General features: G+C 40.0%; 1 protein-coding gene across 7 annotated transcripts in view; it reads right to left on the minus strand.

Annotated features, from left to right (window-relative positions):
* The window catches only part of APP (amyloid beta precursor protein), a 162,507-nt gene that overhangs the window by 43,509 nt on the left and 99,037 nt on the right, over window positions 1–19,961 (minus strand). For all 7 annotated transcript variants that reach the window (XM_006758760.2, XM_006758759.2, XM_015560683.1 and 4 more), the window contains 2 exons: window positions 12,567–12,695; window positions 11,338–11,437 (listed from right to left, as the gene is read on the minus strand). In XM_006758760.2, coding sequence (XP_006758823.1) covers window positions 11,338–11,437; window positions 12,567–12,695 — 229 coding nt within the window. The remainder of the gene's footprint in view (window positions 1–11,337; window positions 11,438–12,566; window positions 12,696–19,961) is intronic.

Consider the following 19,961-nt stretch of genomic DNA (forward strand, 5'->3'; position numbering starts at 1 on the left):
TGCAGCACTAATTTCTTTCATGGTCCCTCTGACTTTCTGGGGATAAAGACACCATCCATGTACATCAAATAGATGAGGACTGACAAATACTGAAGAGGGGGTACACTGTGTCTATCCAGAAGCGTGATGTAGCCAACTGTTTATAAACTAGTGTTACCCCCAAAGTCATACATCGAAGCCTTTAGGCCAATGTGACTATACTTAGAGATAGGACCTTTACGGAGGTAAAGTTATATACAGTCATAAGCATGGGCCCTAATCCACTAGGACTGGAAAACAAAGAGACAACAGAGATCTCTCTCACTCATGCACAGAGAAATGGCCATGTGAAGACACAGCAGAAGGCAGCCATCAGCAAGCCAAGGAGAGAGGCCTCAGGAGAAACCAAACCTGCAAAGACCTTGATCTTGGACTTCCAGCCTCCAGAACTGCGAGAAAAAAAATTTCTGTTGCTTCAGTCACCTAATCTGTGGTATTTTATAATAACAGCCCCCGCTAAGACATCCACCTAGTCCTACCCAGATAAAAGGAAGACCAAAGGTCAGAATAGCATTTTCTATGGAATTTTTGTTTCATTCTTCTTCTTTTTTTGAAAAGGTGAAAGCTGAAGATGAGAGAAGCATTGTAAATTACCAATCGGTTGGCAGGGCTGTGCAGTGAATTTCACATCCTACCCCTTTCCTAGAAATGACAAGGAAGGGATCTATTTCAGATGTGGCCCAGTTGGAGGTTTGAAAGTATACTTGACCTTTGAGGATTTTCACTTCCTTTACTTTTCATGGCCATTGCCAAGAACATTCTCAAGTGCTCTCCTTTGCTCCCTTCCCTCGCTGCAGGCAGAGGGAAAAATCCAAGTGACAGTTTCCCCATGTGTCTGGGACATTTCCAGCTATGTGGTCTATTTGTTTGGGGGGAAAACCAGAGGAGATTATGTACGACTTCTGTGCCAAGTGACTATATAAAATACTTGAAGAAGCAGAGGAATATAATTTGCTTTCCTGCATAACCTGCAAAATATTTATACTCCTGCTTAATAGAGAGCTGCCTCTCAGGCCAGGCTCCTGGAGTTGGTGCAGCAGGCTTTTCCCTGGTACTCTTTTTCTGTCAGTTCTCTAAGATGACACATATTTCCTGAGCTAACATCAGGCTCTGTGACAATCCTCCACATTTAAGCTTTCACTATGTGTCATTTACAAGGTTGACAACTCCAGGCATATTTTGTGGATTTTCCCTTCCATGCCTTATTAAAATAGTATCACGTTGGAATTGAAGAGAGCCGGAACAGATGATCTAAGTAACATTCCAGTATTCATAATACAAAGTTAAGAATCTAAGGAGGGAGGAAAAGATTTTGGTAAATAGAGTAGCAGATTTTCAATTTCTGAAACAGCACACAAAAGAGCAAATGGGGGAAATGTTATAAAGTATGGCATTTTCTGACTGACGCCTGCCCTGTGCTTCTATCGTTTAATCCTTTTAGACAAATAGTTAATCAATGTTAATGAGCAGTTTATGCCAATCCTTTCCATAGCTAATAATAAGCCTTAACTTAGATAAATAAAATATAGCCATCAACTCTGTCACACCTAAACAAATTCTCTATATGGTTGAACTTCAAGCTTAATAATGCTTCACTGTAATATTTTACATAATCTCAGCTTTGGAAATCAGCACCACTTGGAAGTCACATGGCTAATTTACCAGGATATACTGATTTTCACCGAGGACTGCCATTCTTAGTTCAAGGCCAATGTAAATACAATTTAGGTATCTAATCATGAGTTTGAAAGCTTCTGAAGAATTACCTGGGGAGATAAGGAAAATGCAGATTTCTGTAGGTCTGAGATGGGGGCTGGGACTTTGTATTTTAAGATGAGAATCCCTCCAAATTATTGGGCTTCACTTAGCCCTCAAAAAATAAGAAACGATCAATGGCCCAGCCAGCGTGGTTCAATAGTTGAGCCTCGACCTCTGAACCAGGAGGTCATAGTTTGATTCCCGATCGGGGCACAAGCCAGGGTTGCAGGCTTGATCCTCAGTGTGGGGCGTGGAGGAGGCAGTGGATCAATGGTTCTCTCTCATCACTAATGTTTACACACATATGTATACTGTATATAATAGTATATACCTAATATATACATTGAGTGGCCAGATTATTATGACCGGCCAGATTACTATGACCACCCCATCAGTACTTCATTGACACTTCCAAAAATACTGAATATTGAAAACTGCCTAAGCAAATTCTCTCAAGGTTTTATTGTTATTATTTGCATAACTAATTCACTCCATTGTACTGCTGGGGTGGTCATAATAATCAGGCCCCTCAGTGTATATTTAAAAGAAACAATCAATAGCTTCCAGAACCATTTCCACAGGGTGCGCATTTTTCCCTAGGAGAATTTCAGATGAGCTCTCGGGCACCTTTCATGTTCTAGGACTTACAGCAACCAAACCAAAGACATCAGCAAACGACAGAAACTCTTCCCAGACTATTGGCTGAAGACACAAAGGTGCAGAAATCACGTAGGTCAGCGAAGAAGGCTCGAGGTACGATTGGAGATCATCGGCTCATCACACAGCCGCCCCTACTAGTGGGTTCCCAGGACCTGAAGCCCAGATTAACAAGGCCTTATATGAAACTAAATATCAGGCTCAGTCCTCCACAGAGGGCTCTCTACTTTTTATTTTTTAAAGCAAAAGCATTATATTATTTTTACCCTCAAGTATTTGAAGACCTGCTTTGATTTCTGAAGGGGTTTGAATCCTTAATCTGAAAACTGAGGTCTGCTTCCACCTGCCTGATCCCTGAGGAGGTGTTGGCAGCAGCCGAGTGGACACAGGTCCACCCTGAATGAGGACAGGACCCATCTCTTCATTTCACATCAAAGAGACTGAGGGAGCAAAGCCTCTCACAGTTTCATACCATACTGGACTGACATATGGATTCCATGCTAACGATAGGCTACTAGGCCCTTTGTAGGAGGGATGATGGTGCTAGTACATCTACAGACAGTCACGCCTTAATTCCTCTTCTTATACCTGAAGCAGGTATGTTAGGTATAAGAAGACTTCTCCCATAAGATGGGAAAAAAAAGCACTCAAGTGTTGAGAAAGTGGATTTCTGCCCAGAGGAAGGTGAGGGAAATGAAGGAGACTTAGCCTGTGAACTGTAAATACATTCTGGTAGGGCCAATGTCCCTAAAAGATACTTCCCATAGCCCCTACCTTTTCCTAGTCCTACTCGCCTTGAAGTAATTTTTTGTTGTTGTTTATTTCCCTCATAATAACCAACATTGTCAAGAGCAATTTGGAAATTGTTCAAGTCTGATTCTTAGAAGAAAATTGAGGGGTTATTTATCTTAAGGTTACTGTTCTCAAAACACTTCAATTTGGTTGGTTTGCCACAAGTAGTCATTCTCAGTATTAAAACAAAATTGCTAAGAACTTCCAGAGCTCCTTTTGACTGACATTAAGCACCCTAATAAATAGGAGGGGGGACAGCAACAGTGTATTAGGAAGGCTCTTTCCTTTTTACCAGAATCCCAGAGAAACTGAGCACTCTTGGGCAAGGGGGGAGGTGGGGGGCGGTGACAGGAGAGGTTAAAATCTTGCAAGAAGAAAACAGATGGCCTAGCATTTCCACAGATTATACTTAGACTGGAGGCTTAGACCATTTCTACCTAAGTTTCCTGAAATGTTGCATTTAATTTCCCTATAAATTTAGGGGCACTGAACCCCAAATTGAGAGAAACATAAACAGGAGGCTGAGAAAGGGAAGTGGAGTCTATTATGCATCATTTGTCTTTTCTTTGTTATTTCAAAGGTAGTAATGCTTATCCAAAAAATATTGATATTCAGGGTATCAAGTGACAAGTAGAAGCACCTCTTTCCACACATGTTCCAGTATATCCATAGAAATATGGATAAACTAGAAAAGACCACATTTTAATGTATTAGGTAGAGTCAAATAGTCCCATAAAAAGGTTGTACCATATACTGATCAGGAGCTTATGAAAGTTCTTTTACACTTACTATTGTCATGACAGAGTATGACACATTTTTAAAAGTTATCAACTTGATAATTTAAAAAATTAATGCTTATGCTTTGATTTGTTTTTGGTTTTTTAATGACAAGAACTTGTTCATTTTTTTTATCCATGACTGCTCAAAAATTATGTTTCTTTTTCAGCGAATTGGAGCTGTTGTATTTTGTTTTTGTTTGTTAATCCTCAACCAAGGATATTTTTTCCCCAATGATTTTCCAGAGAGAATGGAAGGGAGGGGGAGAGTCAGAGAGAGAGAAACATCGATGTTAGAGAGATACATCAATTGGTTGCCTCCTGCATGTGCCCCAACTGGGGTTGGGGATTGCGCCTGCAATTGAGATACATGTCCTTGACCAAAATCGGACCCTTGACCCTTCAGTTCATGGGCTGATACTCTAATCACTGAGCCAAAGTGGTGGAGCTGGTGTATTTTATAATCAAATACAGTGGGGCTTTGACTTACGAGTTTAATTCATTCCGTGACGGAGCTCGTAACTCAAATTACTCGTATGTCAAATCAAAAAGTGAATGAGTGAGACACGTGATGCTGGGCTGATGTTGTGGCGTTCACTGTGACGTTCGCTGAGCCAACTAGCAGTGGGGTATCTGAAGCTGGCTTGAAACCCAAATTTTAGCTCGCAACTCAAAGCAAAAAATCGGCCGAGAGATGGCTCGTATCTTGAAAAACTCGTTAGTTGGGACACTCGTAAGTCAAGGCCCCACTGTACAACCATTCATTTAGGTTTTCACCTCAAACATTGTTTGTGGCATACAGTTTTTATCATGTGGCTCTAGAACACAACTGTAGAGGGGCGTTCAAGTCCATCTACATAGATAATACTTTTCTTACAGTGTATGTCACATCAATGAGGGCATGCTTGGCAACTTTCCTTTAATATACTGACTCTCACTGGAGAGTAAACCCATTTTTATTCTTTCAAGACTCAGTAATCATCAACAAAATGAAGACAGGTTTTTGCAAAAGAAAACTAATTTAGCATGTTAAACGGCAATCTCTCTCTCCACCCTCCCACACACCCTGCCCCACGTCTGGAATGTGAAATTTGGTTTGCTTCTAGAGTTTCCTAACTAAAAAAGTATGAAATGCTAATAAGTATATCACATTAATATGATATGTTCCCTTTGGCACCCTAGCTCATGCCCCAGGAAGTTCCTTCATAACTTGGCGAGGCCTCAGAAGCTGTAGGCTCAGAGCTTCACTTCCCTATTGCAGCCTCTGCAAGAGAAGAAATGAACAGTCTGCCAAGGCCGGGCTGGCTCAGGCTATGGCTTCCGAGAGGCATGAAACTTGCAGCTGCCCCTTCTTTTCGTAAGAGGACAATGTCTCTGGTCTCTACTGGCCTTAGGAGCAGCTCTATCAAGTTCAATGGCAAAGAGGAAACTGAACACATAGTTCCTCTATTTGCTCGCAAGGGCTGGACAGGCCGATCTAAATGCCACCCAAAGCAAAAGTAAAGAGGCATGCACGAGACAAAACGAGGAGTCATTACTTGCTGTTTCAAAGAAATACGTAAGATTTAGCCCTCCCTTTCATGAGCACAAGTAAATGAATATTTATTAAAAAAAAACTAAGCACACTAAATAAGCAACTTTAAATCCCGACTTAGGTCAACGGATCTGTCAACAGGCAGTCGAATAAAGTAACAACCTGGTCTCGGTCCTTTGACCATCTGTCTCTCGCTCCAAGTCCAAAAGGCTCTTCTGAATAGTGTTTTGATTTATACTGAGTCAACATTCCTTTGGACATGCCTCATAATCTGGATCAGGTTAGCAGAATGATCACCTATTTAAGATGAGATATTATACCCCACTGTCTATGACTTACTGTCTAAAGTAGCCCACAGTGTACATGACAGAAGAACTGTTAACAGAGAGAAATGGAACTTACTTGGGGAATACCTTGTAATATTTATTTGAGTTGAACAGCAAGATGCAAATTACCATTCCTTCCAAACTGTCTCACGAGGGAACATATTCCTCTCATTCCCAATTAGTCTTTGTGGAAATATATTTCCAAATTAGTCTTAATTTGAATGTCTCTATACTCAGGGTGGCAAAGATCACTATGATTTTTATTCTCCTCTTTTTAAATATGGACTGTGCAGGCTGCTGCTTGTGAAAAACAAAATAACCAGCCCTTGTTCCAGTCTAAAATCATTGGTTGTTCCCAAGACTCCACGAATATAAAACCAGGACACATCTGCTGTCGGGTTCCATGCCAGGAAGCGGTCTAGCAGCCACCACTGTGGTCTGACCTCACTCCCCAATCATTTTAGTTAGGATTCCTTTTTGGATGTTTATTCAAATTATAGGGCCATACGTCAAAGCTGGTGAGTTCATAAAAAGAACCCTAGAACCGCACTGACTCATCATAGAAACCAGCAGAGCTGGTGTGGGAGGCACTGCCTCAGGCTTCACCCACTCGGTGCAAATGCCCACACACACACACACAAAAATAAGAGAATGGCATGAAAACAGACTAAACTACTCTGCCACAGTCATGATTCAAAGGAAAGCTCACAAAGACATTTGCTTGAGTTTCGTCAAAAGATACATGTGCCCCGATGTTCATTGCAGCAATATTAACAATAGCCATGATATAAAAACAACTAAATGTCCATTGATGGACGAATGGATAAAGATGTCACACACACACACACACACACACACACACACACACACACACACACAACTCAATGGAATACTACTCAGCCATAAAAAATAAAATCTTGCCATCTGGGACAATACTGATAGACTCTCTGGGCATTATGTGAAATAAAATAACTCTAATAGAGAAAGACAAATACTGTATGATCTCACTTATATATCAAATCTAAAGAACAAAGCAAACAAAACCAAAGCTCATAGAACAGATTGGCGGTTGCCAGATGAGGAGAGTAGACGAAATGAGTGAAGGGGGCCAAAACGTACAAACTTTCAGCTATAAAATATGCCACGGCATGTGATGTACAGCAGGTGACTAGAGTTAATGGTACTAGATTACCTATTTGAAAGTTGCTAAGAGAGTAGATCTTCAAAGTCCTCATAATAAGAAAAAAATAAATTTTTAACTATGTACAGTGATGCATGTTAACTAGACTTATTGTGATGATCATTTCACAATGTACATAAATATGGAATCACTATGTAAAGCTAATATAGTGTTATATATCAATTATACCTTAATTCAAAAGGATAAATAAAAGATAAAAATAAGTGGTTTTATTTTGGAAGAGCCAACTGTCTTGCTAAGAGGGGTACAGAGATAGGCATAGAGGTAGGCAAACAAACATTGGCCATATTTTAAGGCTAATATGCAATTGTCCCTACGGGTGGGAGTTTGACCGACCAGGAGTTAGACATGTGCTGACCACCAAGGGGCGGCACGGAATGAAGGAAGGCTTCAGCCAGCAGCTGGGGAAGGGAGGTCCCGGCTGGTAGCCGACAGCTGCTAGGGACCCTACCCATGGACGAATTTTGTGCCCTGGGCCTCTAGTAAGTTAATAATCCTCTCTTTACTTTCATGATTTCTTTTCTTGTTGATGCCCTTTCTCAACTAACAATTATGCATAAGGATGCATAAAATTCTCAGTAGTAATGAATGCTCTTTTGTTGGGTCTGGCTAGTGCTGTAAATATTCTATTTTAAACCTAGACTACTTTGAATTCATTAAATCCCCAAATCAATAGGTTTATTAGGAACAGAGAATGAGAACACTGTCCTTGAAATCCGCATGCTGTGTTTTCTCCCAAAGAGTAGAAAATTTGATCAAGTGGCCACAGTCAAATTGTAATAAGAAATTATAAGCATTCGTTCCTTAGCAGAAGTTTCTTGATCTCCTGCCATAGATCTCAATCCTACGCCATTCTGGATTTGTTCTGCCCGAGATTCCTGCCAACATCTGGTTTATAATAACTCATGTTTTTTATTAATTTTGAATGCAACAAGAAAAAAAGCACAGGGTAGGAGACAATTATGCCTTCCTGTCCCCTTTCCTTCCTCCTGCTTTTCTCATAAATTGGTCATTACAGCATTCTGTGAAAGAGCCAGCTCTAAATGGAGAGCTACAGTATTTTTAGCCTTGAGGTAGCTGCAAAATGAAGCACTTTGATAAATAACCTCAGTGCCAACAGTAAGAGAAAATGGAATCCTTTTAGCATAGATTTAAGGGAGACTACAGAGGGCAAAAAGGCCCAATCATTTTGAAATAGCAATTTGACAAAGCAAAGGTTGAGCTGAAAAACAGAAGAAACAAGGGGATTCTGCCTTTTTGAAGGGTTCAAAGGTGATTAAAATAGAACATGGGCATTGAAGGGGAGGTATATTTTCTTTCAAATAATGATTCCATCATTTGCTGAATAAAAAATAAAGTCCCAAACAGCCACTTTAAATAGTAAGGGAGGGCTCTAGTCAGTTTGGCTCAGTGGATAGAGAGTTAACCTGAGACCAAAGGGTCCCGGGTTCGATTCCGGTCAGGGGCACGTACCTCTGTTGTAGGCTCCTCCTGCCCAGGCAACTGATTGGGGCGCATGCAGGAGGCAACCAATTGATGTGTCTCTCGCACATCGATGTTTCTCTCTCTCTGTCTCCTCCCTCCTACTCTCTCTAAAAAGCAATGGGAAAATACTACTGAGCATTTTAATGTATGATTGCTAGTCAAGAAAGGGCAACAACAAGAAAATAAATCATAAAAGTAAAGAGAGAACTGTTAACTTGTTCTGCTTTTTCCTTTGTATTGAAGGATGCTTTTTCAAACAATAAACCATATTGTACAGGTTTTATCTGCATTTTAGAATACTACAAAGAACTTCCAAATACCTCTCAGCTTAAACAATTAGCCCCCATGATCAACCTTATTTCATGTATATTCCTACTTTGAAAGTGAGTTATTTTTAAATGCTCCTTCCGATGAAGAACAACTACAAGAAACAACTAAAAACTCAATTCAGAAAAGCTGCTCTCCCAGGGAGCTCTTGCTCCTTTCGCTTTGGTGTTAGGAGCTCAAATGATGCACGCGCCCAATTAATGGAAGTTGATCATTGCCAGCTTCTCTTGCTATTGGAAACAACCATTTAAAAATAAGGCAAGAAAGATTTTTAAAAAGATTATCTCTCAGGATTCAGTATCTGGTATACTTACAATAACAAAAATATTAGAAAATAACGTGCTGCTAATCCAACTTAATAGTTGAGCCTTTTTTTTTTTCAGAAAAAAATTCCATGATTCTGATGATCTGCATATCCTCCCTGTCACTGAGATTTGAAGTTTACTGTTGCCCTGTTCTTAGGCATTTTGTAACACTCAAGATATCTGAATCTCCATCTGTTCTGTGGACGTATGACTCATTAGTGGCCACGGCTTTAGTACTATCTTGCTGAATAAAAAGCTACTGATAATTTAATTAGAAAGACTCAACCATAATTACTGGGTGAGAGTAAGTTATTTGTGGTCATCAACTTTCTAGTCCTGTGCAATGGCTTATTCCTCTACATTTTGGTACTACTGACAACACCTCAATTAAAGCCAGACGTACATGACAGTAGCTTGTTACGAGAGCTACAGGCAGAGATGCACGCATCTAGAAGATCTGAGCTTCAGTTCATTTAAGAATGTGATGATTTCTTTGATTTTTGTCTCTTCTGCAACTTATTGGAAGATTTTCTGATACTTATTTAATATATAGTATTTTAAAGGCTCCTTATACACGTCTATCCTACAAATACATCTAACAAGAATATTCAGTTCTTCAAGAAACTTAATAGAGTAAAAATTGATTGGAAATCCTGTCTTCTATCCATGGTGTAGACTAAAAACTCTACTGACTCTCCTCCTAAGATCTTGCTCGACAGTGAATTCCCCCTTTTGAACAAAAGCGAAGATGATGTAGTTTCTTTTCAAAGCGTGTAATCTGAAGTACACTTGATTCTGTTTGTTAACACACAGGACTAATCAGACCATCATCATCTGATCCACGCCAAACACTTGCCTGATGATAATACAAACAATATTTACAAGGAAGTACTAAATTAGGAAAGAAAGAGAAGAATAGCTTTGGCACAAAATGTAAAAAGCAAGCCAGGAAGTGCTTTGGACCATTGCAAGGAGGAATTCCTGTAATGGGTCTACTGATCTATAATATCCTGGCTGTTCTGATTTCAGATAACCTGCATCTATTTCTAACCCAATTAACAAAGGGCAGGATTTATTACAGAGAGAGATATACTACATGCATACTGATTATTTGTGGGCAGTTTATGCACCAGATCTCCAGGGTGACATACATTTCTTTTATGTTGAAAGGTTCACTAGCATAATTGCCATCCATGTACCTTTGTGAGGTAAAGTTAAACAAATGTGGGCATTTGGGGCTTTGCAAAGAATTATGTTATGTGATGCCTCATTCCCTTTTCCAGGAAAAACAGGGAAGGGAGAACTTACACATGTCATTAGGAGAACTAGGGACATAGAAGGTAGTGGGAACACATGTCAGTTTCCTGGTTTTGATAATGTATTGCAGTCATGTAAGATGTTACTATTGGGGAAGTGGGTGATGTGCACACTAGACTTTGCATTATTTTTCCAACTTCTTATGAGTGTATGATTATTGCAAAATAAAAGTTTAATAAAAGATTATGGGCACATCGTTTAATTAAGTTTAAACAATCACGTGGTTCAGACAATAACCATGGCTACTGTGGGCAGGGGGCCAAGGGAAGGCTTCCAAGAAAGATGTGAGCTACTGAATCTAACAACAACCTCAAGGTCAGCAGTCACAGTTCCGTGCTTTTGCTGCGCTACTTATGATCAGTGTGACATAGGCTAGTAACTTTTTAAATTGTAAGTTTGAGCTCTTCACCTATAAAACGGGGATATAATGCGACACACAGGTGACAACAATAGAGCACTAAAAGATGAAGGGTTGTCTTCATTAAACTGTCAAGTACCAAAGCACCGTGAGAAGACAACTGCTGACAAGTAAAATCCAATAATAATAAATGGTTCGTTACTGCACAGATATATCCTAAGTCAAGTTATAAGTATCCATACGTTTGTGAGTATGGATAGTGAAGACCCCATGCAATTGCTAAGGGGAGAGCTAGTGCCAGCCCCCAAGAGTGTCACTTTCACTGTAAAGGGGATCTGCTCTTTTTCCTTCCACACATGAGAACACTGGTGTTTGCTGATGCAGATGAACTCCTTCTCTGATGTTCTCCTGCAGGAGCAGAGTGTGCAGATATGCACAGCATCAAAAGAACAGCTTACTTACCAACTTCATCTTGGATCTCCTCGGCCACAGCAGGAACGTTGTAGAGGAGGGAGAGAGACTGGTTCATGCGCTCGTAAATCACACGGAGGTGGGTCATCACCTGCATCGAAGGAAGACAGTTCCAGGTAAGCCATCTCTGGAATAAGGAATAGCTATTTTCCTAAACCAAGCACCACGGACAGATACAAACTTCAAAGTGAAACTGACAAAACACTGCTGAAACTTTTAACCTTAAAGGGCATTCCTTCTTCTCCCATTTTTTGTTCTCTGACTTTAGAGCTGCTTTAAACTCCCCGTTATATTGTATGCTTGCAACCATAAAGTATAAAGTCAGATGAAACTTTTACCCTTAAAGGGCATCCTTATGTCCCTTCTTCTCCCATTTTTGTTCTCTGACTTTAGAGCTGCCTTAAACTCCCCGTTACATTGTATGCTTGCAACCATAAAGTATAAAGTCAACTGAAAAGATCATTTCAGCCAACTCTGATTTCTCACTATTGAGGCCCCTACATAACCTCTGATGTCCTAGTTATAGTTCTTTGCAAATTTGGAAATAGATGAGAACATGTTTTAATTCTACTGGATATTTCATGCAACAAAATATAGATATATTTTAAATACTTCTATTTAAAGAAATGTAGGAATTTCATGTTTCCAGAGGTAGATGCCAGTTGGGAATGGAGGAGTATAAAACATACTTATTACAGGACTTATGGGCTCACATAATACCCAATCACTGTGAGTTTCTGATTACCTACCACAACGTAGTTGAACCGATTTTAGAGGTTTTGCTTTATATACCGTTTGTGTTCTTCACTTTAGTCATGACATTAAAATGGTTCCTTTAAGAATCAATAGCAGTAGACATTGAAGATTTTTATATTCCTCATTAATAACTCAGAATTGGACAAACCACATGTTGCTCTAAGACAGTGGTTGGCAAACTGCAGCTCATGAGCCACATGCGGCTCTTTGGCCCCTTGAGTGTGGCCATGAAGTTTCAATCGCACTGTACGCGCATGCCTGCATGTGGTATTTTGTGGAAGAGCCACACTCAAGGGGCCTCAGTTTGCAGACCACTGCTCTAAGACAAGCCTTTAGAATTTACCAGCTATTAAAGAGCAGTTGCATAAGAGCCAGAGCTCCTCTGGGAATAATGAAAATCTGACTCAAAGACCAGGAACACCGACTGGCCAAAGCTGCAGGTGATCACCACACTCTGTGCTCACCTGGGACCGGATCTGAGCAGCTTTCTTCGGGTCCACCATGCGCACGTGTTCAAAATGCTTTAGGGTGTGCTGCCTGTCTTTCTGTTCAGCACGGACATACTTCTTTAGCATGTTGAACACATGACGAGGCTGTGGGCAAAAACAGAAAAATTCAACTTTGTGCAAAATATTGTTTCTTCCAACGGCTCTGGGTTAGAGGTCCCGCTCATTCATCCCATGGTATGAAAACATTGCGAGTCGTCTCTTTGCAATTCTCCGTTCCAAACATTAGTCCCATTCCTTTGTTCATGGGCAATTACTTAGTCGATTGGTCACTTTCCATTTCTAAAAGGTCATTTAATATTTGATATATATGGTGACTGTCCTCCTTAATCAACATTTTCTTATTAAACAGCAGCATTCTGCTGTAGAAGGAGAGTTGATTTGGGAAGTTAGATTTAAGTTAGGTCCTTCCCTTTTTCCACCCAAATATACATGGGCCTATGACACCACATTTCTATAGGCACAGTCTTAATGTTATCTCAGCAGTAATGTTGCCCAAATAATCCCACCATAAGTAGCATGTAACAGTATACTAATCAAAATGAGGAAAATAAGAGGCAACTTAACCACTACCCATTTGTAGGCCAAGAAATAACTGATAAGCTCTAAGAGACATTAGATTTTCCAATGCGAAACGGTAGTTATTTTATTTTGAAATTTAATTCAATTCTTCCTATGCCATTGGATTCTAATTCTTTCAGCAACAATTAAATTTCTTCTTAAGTGCTTCTATGATTTTCTAATTGGTTCCATTTTTATTCCAATCCTACTTGAAACATTCATCCTCATAAAAGAAAGACAAAACTTCCTGTGTCTTCAACAATTCCACTGCTATATGCATTCTACTGTGTGATTTTATAAAATGTTTTCCAAAGATACACATTTCTTCTTCATGAAAACAAAACTATGGAAGCTCATGTCAGGAATAGAATTTTGGCCAGTTGGGTAAACCCAATTATTATTAAGTTATGAGTCATGGGCACCTTGAAAAGCTGTTGGAAGGTACAGAATTTATTCCCACACAGGGTTTTTTTTTTGGGGGGGGGGGGGCTATTTTTTCTGCTGTTCAGGTTGGGTAATTTCTGTTGTTTTATCTTAGGGGATATGCCTTCTCTTCTCCTTTTGCTTGTTTAATGGGGGGCTACCTCCCTGACATCCCAGGTGTAAGTGGTGTTCTTCCTCTATGTTCCTATGAAATGCTATGCAAATCCCCACGATTGCACTTAATAAAGTCTATTAAATTATTTATGTTTCTGACTACCCTCTTCAACTGTGAGATATTTAAGGAGCAGTTTTGGTCTGGCTCATAGGGGGTGCTCTGTACTTAGTAAGTTGCTTAATGCCCTCCACAGGCCACATTCCTATACTTGAGAAAACAAGTAAGTAAATACAATAAGAAAATAAACCTGCACTCATCCTCCTTACTTATTTTTATCCTAGAAGAAACGTGCTTCTCCCTAATCTAAAAAAGCTTGATGTATAGCCTTTGGCCACACACCATCAGAATTCCCACTTGCACTGTGAAATCGGTTGAATCTACAAACCAGAGAATGGTCTTTTCAATCTTAAGAAGAAGAAAAGTAGTAAGAGGTAACAATCGACAAACTACATTGATAGTATATATATACTTAAAAGATGAGAGGCTTACATACACTAATTTGAAAAAGGCAATTTTTAAATGGTAAGCACTTAAAGGCTGACTACTATTGAATGTGAGGGATTCCCCCTGCCCTCTCCCCCCACAAAAATCCCAATGCACTCAAGAGGCCTCCTTAAGTCTTTCTGTTGTTCTTTGTCCCCAATTCAAAGAACATTCTGGTTTATACAGGGTGACCCAAGGGAAAAAAAAATATACGTACACACACACACACACACACACACACACACACACTGTGACAGCTGATAGTTCAATTTTGAAAATGAAATATATTTTAATAAACACTGCCTTTATAATTATTCAAAGTGTGTATACATTTTTTTGGAAAACCTATATATTGGTGATGCTGCAAAGAAACTGGGAGAGATGTGGACTAACTCTGCTGCATATGACAAGCCATGTGCAGAAGGCTGCTAAGCTGAAGGAAAAACATGAAAAATATATTCTTGTATTAGGCTATGTGGCTACAAAGGGAGTCATCAAGGCTGAAAAAGCAAGAAAAAGGAGGAAAAGAAGAAGATGAAGAGCATAAAGAGATGGACGGAAGAAGATATGATAAATAAGCGAATTTTTTGGTCTGTAAAGCATTTAAGTTCCCTGTACACAGCTCACTGAGGGATGTTTTATATGCAGCATTGGGCAATCAGGATATTACTACACTTGATTCTTGCTTGTCATGGAAACCAAGGCCTAAAAACTCCCTCTAGTTCTATTGCAATTATTCGTCCAAAGTTGGAGACAGACAGGGTTGCATCTCATTGTACTTATCTATGATGTCGCTGCTCCTCACTTATGCAACTGACTGCCTTAACCCTCTTTCTTAGTTGCTCTGTTTCATTTTCTTTCCCTTCAAAAGGCTTTACTGTTTGAAGACTTTTTAAAAAAGAGCTCATGTTAAAAATACTTCAATCAAACATAAGGATTATTTTACATCATAACTTCTTTTTTTGCAGGTGGTTACCATGAATGTTTCTGAAAGGTATTTTATCCTGAAAGAATGGTCATGACCAAGTGTGTGCGCCAGGATATAATGGCTCCAAATTGGCTGAGGCATTAGTGTATTAAGTTAAATTTCAAATTAGGAAATAGGGAGACAATTTTTTAAACTAACATCTGGTCTCCCTGTGTCTTCTACTACCACCACACACAGCACCCATGCCCATGGGCTAATTATTAAGTTAAACATCAACTTTTAAATGAATGAGTCTCAAAATGACGTAAATCTCAATTTGCTCATGTGTGCAATTAAGACAACGGACATTTTCCATATATAGAGTATGCGAGTATTAAACATGTTCTGTGTTACTTACTGAGCATAATGCTTAATCCATAGCAGGTTCTCAAATCACACTTACTTCTACTCACTACTTGTTTCCCACCCCCTCACTATTCTTTCAGCTCAACAATAACAGTTCAAAACTTATGGACTGCTAACAGGAATGAGACCGTGTTTTAAGTGCTTTATGCTTAGAAATTCATCAAATCTTCAGATCAACCGTAGGACAGGGATAGCTGCTCACCCTGCTTCATAGATGAAGCCAGCAAGGCACTGAGGGCTCCATAGCGGGTTACACACTCAGTGGCAGAGCTGGTCAGCGGGGGAGCAAGAACAGGTAGCCTACTCTCCCAATCACTAGTGATCACGCCTTTCAAGGAAACTCTAAGAGGGACCAAGTGAAAGGCATTCTACAAAGTAACTTCCAGCTTTGGAAATGGAAATAACTGAATGGTTAGAAAAGAGAGTATATTCTAAGAGTCCTTGCCTGGATTTCTAGTTCGTAGGAGCTCAGATAATATTCGGAGACACACTTATATCTTTCTCTCTCTCTCTCTCTCTCTCTTTCTCTCTCTTATATTTTCTCTCTTAATTGTGCAGAAAAACACCCAGAGTTAGCTTGCTCAATCTCACAATGACTGTCCTTGGTTTTTGACACTCCACTATGCGTTGGCTAAATGTGTCGGGGAGGAGAAAGAGCAAGACAGGAAGGTTAATCTGTTTCAGATTACTGGAAAATGATGAAAGGTATTCATTCAAAGTTAGGCTTTTGTGACAGTCACAGATTCCAGTTCCAAATCCATCTTTATCTTTTATTGAGACGGATAATTAAATGGCGAACGTGCTCACACGTTTCAAACCGCTTATCTCATTTAATCCCGACACTTCTTACATGCTTCAGAAACATATTCCGAATGTGCCCCCCTCTAAGTCCCTTCAGCGTGACAGGGGACAGCGGCACATCCGGCTTTCCTACTCCCAGGCCTCCGCGTGGCTTCGCTCTCCCGCCCAGGGAACAAAGCTCCTGCAGAAACAATGAAGCCTCGGAGGAAGCAATGACCTCATCTGTTTATGTGAGCTCACATACACACTGTGTGTGCCTCCACATACACAGGAGCCTTTTCTTCCTCGTGCCTGCGCCTCGGGCCATGAGATAATCCAGAAAGGCATTACCGTGTCCCCCGAGAAATGAATTACAGGGCTCTCTGCTTGGTTGATTTAATCAAGCAAACACATTTCTAAGAATTATGCTTAGAGATGAAAAATAGAAGCAGCAGATTAGCTCTTCTGTTGGAGTGGGCAGAAAAATCACACCACATAAAATGTCGGTTATGTCCACACCTCAGGAAAAAAATGCAATTTTTAGTTAAGGAAAGCAGATAACATTTCCCTACTCTTTAATGTTTTCATTTTCTCTAGATTATAAAAACAGAAAGAGCTCTACCTTTGGTCTTTGATTTGTGCACATTTCAGTTAAAAAAAGAAATAATTGCCTTTACAACTTTAGCCAGAATACAGATTCCCAAGGCTTAAAACTAGCTATCTCTAGAGCTGTATCATATATTGCAGAATAACAGGAAATCCCGTTTGTTTAGGGCATTTTATTTTACTATTTTAGGACAAAGACAAATTTCTTAACATTTTAATTAAAAACACAGAAACACTCAGAAATGATGTGTGTGTATGTGTGTGGGGGGACCTGGTATCTTTATAGAAATATATTCTCTTAAAGTAACTTAGGTATTAGTATTGCCACAATACTTATATTTAAGACAGGATTATCCATAGGATTAGAAAAACAAGCATTAAGAATTTAGTAGCTATTGATAGTAATTGAGTTTAAGAAACATATTTTTTACCTCTATGTGTAGAATTTCAATCATTTTCAAATCATGAAATCTTCTATAATTAGTAATAACATTTTTTCCGCTAAATTTTCCTTATTTCACACTTAAACATTCTATGTATTAACACTAAAATCTGGTTTTATTGGCATTAAATGGCTAATATTATTAAAATTCATAGCAAAAAAAACAGAGATAAAAAGAATCTGCCTTAGGGGACTCATTACATCCAATCATATTTACTGTCACTAGTGTTTCTGAACAATGTTTATACATAATTACCAAGTATCTATTCGCATCTGATGTGACACTTTGCAGTTTGCACTAAATTTCCTTCACAAGCACACTGCCTTTGAAAAATCCACCAGGAAGGAATTTCTTAGAGGACTAAGAGTAGGCGATACTAAAATGGGTTGAGTTAATCTGAAAATAGACTTAACCTGAAGATTTACATTTTGGCACATGGAACATTTTCCTATTTTGGAAAAATGATATAACCTATCTCTGGCTGCTGATACAGTTCCTGGCACAGTATTTCCCCGGAAAAGACTTAACAGCCTCCGCAGCACTTCACACTAGTGTCAACAGGAAGATGCATTTCACTAATTTCAATGTCAATAGCTCATCTCCCTATAGCTTGCGTTTTGCTATCAGGTTCATGTAGGTGATTTGGAAGGAAATTTCATGGCCTTTCCCTATGAGAGATCAATTTCTTTCAAAAAAAATATTTTCCCCACTTTGCAGATGTACTGCCTTTTCCACTTAGTTCTCTAATGCAATTTCATGAATCTGTTCTCCCTGGACTTGGCGTTAAGCATGCACATTTGACCGACCCAACGCCAATCAGGACGAATGTGTAGACTTTCATTCCGCGGTTCACGTGGGCGGGATAACAGAACAGGACTATTCAGCTCCATTGCCCTCCTCTGTGGTTTCATGCTTGATCCAGGAATCTGGCATCTTATCAGAAGAAACTTGTGCCTTAAGCCACTTCTGAATGGGAAGACATGATCTGTCAAGAGCCTTTAAAAGCCCCGGGTGCAATCCTGCCACGGAGGAGGAAATCCACGAGTCACTGTGTGGGGAGCACCCTAGCCGTTCCATGTCACAAGGTAGTTCATCAGAAAGCCCTCTCCTGAGGCACTGAATTGCACCCTAGCGGTTCCCAACCCTGGGACGAGGGAGTGGATCATCTGCCACGAAAAAGCAATTCTCTCCTGTTTTCAAAGCAGGTTCGGGCCCATGATTTTCACAGCTCTACACCTTGGATTTCTAGAGCATGTGAATGGAAGGTACAAAAGCTTTGTGTGCCGATGGGAAAAACACACCGAAGAGAGTTGAGTCTCTCTGTGCTCATCATGGTCTCTTGGTTTTCAGCATTGCACATGGACTCTCACTATTGCATGACAAAATTCTGAAAACAAAGCAAAATAGCACCCCCAAAACAAAAGAGCCCCCCTCCAAGACAAAACAAAAAATTCCCTGAGCATTCAGGGAGATGTCCATGGGGGCCTCTGCACTACACCCGTGTTGATCTTTAAACCTAGGAGGTGAGCTAAAATTTTAAAGTCCCCTGCGAAATTCACTGACACCCCCCAGAAGAGCACGGAAATGATTTTAGTCGTTATTAAAATGAGTATAAGAAGGCAAAATACAATTCTACAACAAGCTGAATACAGAGGTCTCAAGAGAGCAATGCAGGAAATGACAGTCGATTCTTGTCCTGCTGCCCCCCATCAGTTTCTTGAGTTGTGAGAATATGGCGGCATTAGCTCCATCCCTCCTGGCACATCCAAGTTACTTTTGGCTCTGGCCTTGGGCTGTGACCGAACATGGCAGCACCCAGGCAAATCGAAGGCCATCTTCCATCCCTCCCCGGACCCCATGGAGGCAGGCAGATGACTTCCTCATGGGAACGTGGCACTAAAGCCTCCATGTATCCTATCCTAACAACACAGTCTATCCTTTCTCTTCCTAGTGAGGACGATATCTTTCTACTTTACAGTTTAATCTCAACCTTCAATTGAGCCTTTTGTTTTCCTGATTATGTCTAACAGAAGCTAGAACAATGTTAACTGTAAAAGGGTAGGAGCAAACCCCGATTTGCAGATGGAGGAGGGAGAATCCTTTTAATTAAGTCACTTATTCCAAGTTACAGGTTATTGTAGATGACAACCTGGCAATTAAACACAGGTGTTTCTAGTCTACTATAAAAGGTAGGAGAGAAGCGTGGTTCTTCTTTTTTAAAAATTGTTTTGTTTTTTTTTAAGAGAGAGACAGGGAGAGGATAGAGAGAAACATCAACGAGAGAGAATCATCGGTCAGCTGCCTCCTGCACTCCCCCTATGGGAATTGAACCTGCAACCAACGTGCATACCCTTGAGCAGAATCAAACCTGGGACCCTTTATGGGAATTGAGCCTGCATCCAAGATGCATACCCTTGAGCAGAATCAAACCCGGCACCCTTCAGTTTAGTGGTTCTCAACCTTCTGGCCCTTTCAATACAGTTCCTCATGTTGTGACCCAACCATAAAATTATTTTCGTTGCTACTTCATACCTGTAATGTTGCTATTG

The sequence above is a fragment of the Myotis davidii genome, unplaced genomic scaffold, assembly GCF_000327345.1.
Source record: "Myotis davidii unplaced genomic scaffold, ASM32734v1 scaffold175, whole genome shotgun sequence".
In the NCBI taxonomy this organism is placed as follows: domain Eukaryota; kingdom Metazoa; phylum Chordata; class Mammalia; order Chiroptera; family Vespertilionidae; genus Myotis; species Myotis davidii.